Source organism: Cornus florida, unplaced genomic scaffold (assembly GCF_030987335.1).
Source record: "Cornus florida cultivar Cherokee Brave unplaced genomic scaffold, ASM3098733v1 CherokeeBrave_3.0.0_Hap2_Chr05, whole genome shotgun sequence".
NCBI classification, from domain to species: Eukaryota; Viridiplantae; Streptophyta; class Magnoliopsida; order Cornales; family Cornaceae; genus Cornus; species Cornus florida.
Window position 1 is genome coordinate 96502727 of NW_026775575.1, and position 2833 is coordinate 96505559.

General features: G+C 42.7%; 1 protein-coding gene across 1 annotated transcript; it reads left to right on the plus strand.

The window, feature by feature from the left end:
- The first annotated feature begins 681 nt into the window (after positions 1-681).
- LOC132307793 (transcription factor MYBS1) lies at positions 682-2524 on the plus strand. Its single transcript, XM_059805658.1, has 2 exons — positions 682-1639; positions 1784-2524. The coding sequence occupies exons 1-2, from the start codon at positions 1215-1217 to the stop codon at positions 2253-2255; spliced, it is 897 nt and encodes a 298-aa protein (XP_059661641.1). The 5' UTR covers positions 682-1214; the 3' UTR covers positions 2256-2524.
- The last annotated feature ends 309 nt before the right edge of the window (positions 2525-2833 follow it).

A 2833-nucleotide genomic window follows, 5' to 3' on the forward strand; every position in this document is an offset into this window, starting at 1 on the left:
TCAAAGAAAGTGATGCTTTGGTTTTATTTAACGATCTAATATCCATCCATCTTCAGTGGTTCATGTAGGTTTTATTGAGGTTGTCATATTCTATTATTGAGAATTGAAGAGACAACTGTGATGGGTGTCATTTCTCGTCCAAATTTCTTTGTCAGTTACTTCACCTGTGATGGGTGTCATTTCTCGTCCAAATTTCTGTGTCAGTTAGTTTTTGTGATGCACACTCTTTCAGGATGAAGAAAACCTACCTTGAAGGTCGACGAATTGGATCCCGGCAGACCCATTTTTTTAATTGTCTAATAGCTAGATGTATATTAGCTTTAACATAACCCAATCATTGAAGACAGGATTCACAAGGTTTTAAATAAACCATATTGTTAGGAGCTATTTTTTTAGCCTTTAAAACTAGAAATAGGGAAATGGCCACGTCTGTCTGTGTCTTTGTGTGTGTGTGAGAGAGGGAAAATGAGCCATTATGCATTCCATTCTCACTACGAATGCTACAGAATCCGCTAAGATTTTTCCGTAGAAAAGGGTGGGTCCTGCTACAACAGTCAGGTTACGGTGACCGCGAGAAACAACCTCTCAGCATGTAGAGGTAAAATTATGTACATAATCCTCTCCCGACTCTGTCTGCGGTAACAGTAGTGTTATGGTAACTTTGTTACTACATAAACATTTACCCTTTCAAATTTTCCATAGAGACTTTGTGGATGGGAAGGCCCCCATTGTTGACTGTGGGAGAGATTCTATACACATATACAAGAGGTGTCATTTTCTGTGAGCGCGACTTACGATACAAAGTAAAGCGTGGCTGAGAGTGTTGAGTGATGATGGTCGTTAGAAAGATTCTCAGTGCTTTGCCTTCAACGCTCTTTCCTTCTCTCACTCAATCATTGCAAGCGTCTTCGTTCTGATATCGTGTGAAGAAGAATGAACATTGGTAGAGCTAGAGAGAGAAAGTAGAGAGAGAGACAGGGAGAGAGATTTGTGTAATTTTGTATGAACATGGCAAATTATCCCATCCCTTCAACCTCAAAGTGGTCCACTCCAATTAATACTCTGATGCCCATCCTTATCCTGCACTCTCTCCCTTCCTCTTATCCTACGCGCCCATCTCTCTTTTCTTTCCTCTAACCCCCAGCTAACAAACCCAACAACATTGCCAACCAAAAAGAGAAATTCCGAAATTTTAATTTAATCAAACAACAGACATGTCTGCAGCTGTTTCAGCTTCAGGGGTTTGGAGCAGAGAAGAAGAGAAAGCTTTCGAGAATGCCATTGCTTTGCACTGGGCAGAGGAGGACTCAAAAGAGCAATGGGACAAGATTGCTTCAATGGTTCCTACCAAAACCATTGAAGAGTTGAAGCAACACTACCAACTACTTGTAGAGGATGTGAGTGCAATTGAGGCTGGACACATACCGCTTCCTACTTATACTGGAGAGGAAGCATCAATATCATCATCATCTACCAAGGACAACCATGGGGTCGCCGCCACCGACAAGCGATCCAATTGTCATAATGGAAGTGGGTTCTTGGGGTTAGGCCATGACTCCACTGGACAAGGTGGGAGAGGAGGATCGAGGTCGGACCAAGAACGGCGCAAAGGAATTCCATGGACAGAAGAAGAGCACAGGTAAATTAATCACTAAGTTGTGACTAATTGTGATGGTGCTTAGTCAATTCACATGTTCAAACACAAGTTTTTGCTTATTATTATACAGATATAGGTTGTACTTACTAAATTTGATGTGGGTGTACTTTGGTGTCTTGTATATAGGTTGTTTTTGCTTGGTCTTGACAAGTTTGGGAAAGGGGATTGGAGAAGCATTTCAAGAAATTTTGTGATATCAAGGACTCCTACACAAGTGGCAAGCCATGCCCAAAAGTACTTCATTCGATTGAACTCAATGAACAGAGACAGGAGGAGATCCAGCATTCATGACATTACCAGTGTGAACAATGGAGGAGATGTTTCAATTCATCAGGCGCCAATTACCGGCCAACAGACCAACCCAAATCCCACGAATGCAGCGCCTGCAATTGGAACGGCTGTAAAGCAGAGGCTTCAGCAGCCAAATATGCCGACGGGTCTGGGCATGTATGGTGCACCAATAGGACATCCAGTTGCTGCTGCTCCGGGGCATATGCCGTCGGCAGTTGGGACTCCTGTTATGCTTCCTCCTGGACACCCACCCCCCTACGTTGTGCCACTTGCATACCCAATGGCACCGCCCACAATGCAACAATAACAACGGTCCCTCTCTCTCTCTCTCTCTCTCTCATTCTCTTTCTCTCTCATCTGTGCTTAATTCATGCACATGGAAGTGAACTAAGACGGACCAACACCCCCACAGGGAGGCTAATTTCTAAAGAACAAGGGCACGAGTCTGCTCTGTTCTAATCAAATCGTGTTAACTAGTCATTCTATCTTATAACTGCATTTACATTGGTGTATGTGCCACAATCAAATAATGGGCTTCATCTCTTAGTATAAATGTACCTAATCAAGGTCTTTGAAGTGTCTTCTTGTCAATTCCTTCATAAATCAAAAGAGAAAGGTAAAGCTTAAATCAGTTTTTCCTCTACATAATTGAAATTTAAGGACACATCAAAAACTATTATTGTGCCACACGCCAGTGGCTAGGAGGAAATTTCTAGTGTTCCTCGTTTCTTCCCTATCCCCAACACGCGCATGGGGCGCGCACACACACACACACAGCAGACTGTTTAGTACATATGACAAAACATTGCAATGATAGAAGCTCAGGCGGCTAGATGATATTCAGCATGAAGACATCTGTTTTGAGTAAATAACACGGACCACCCT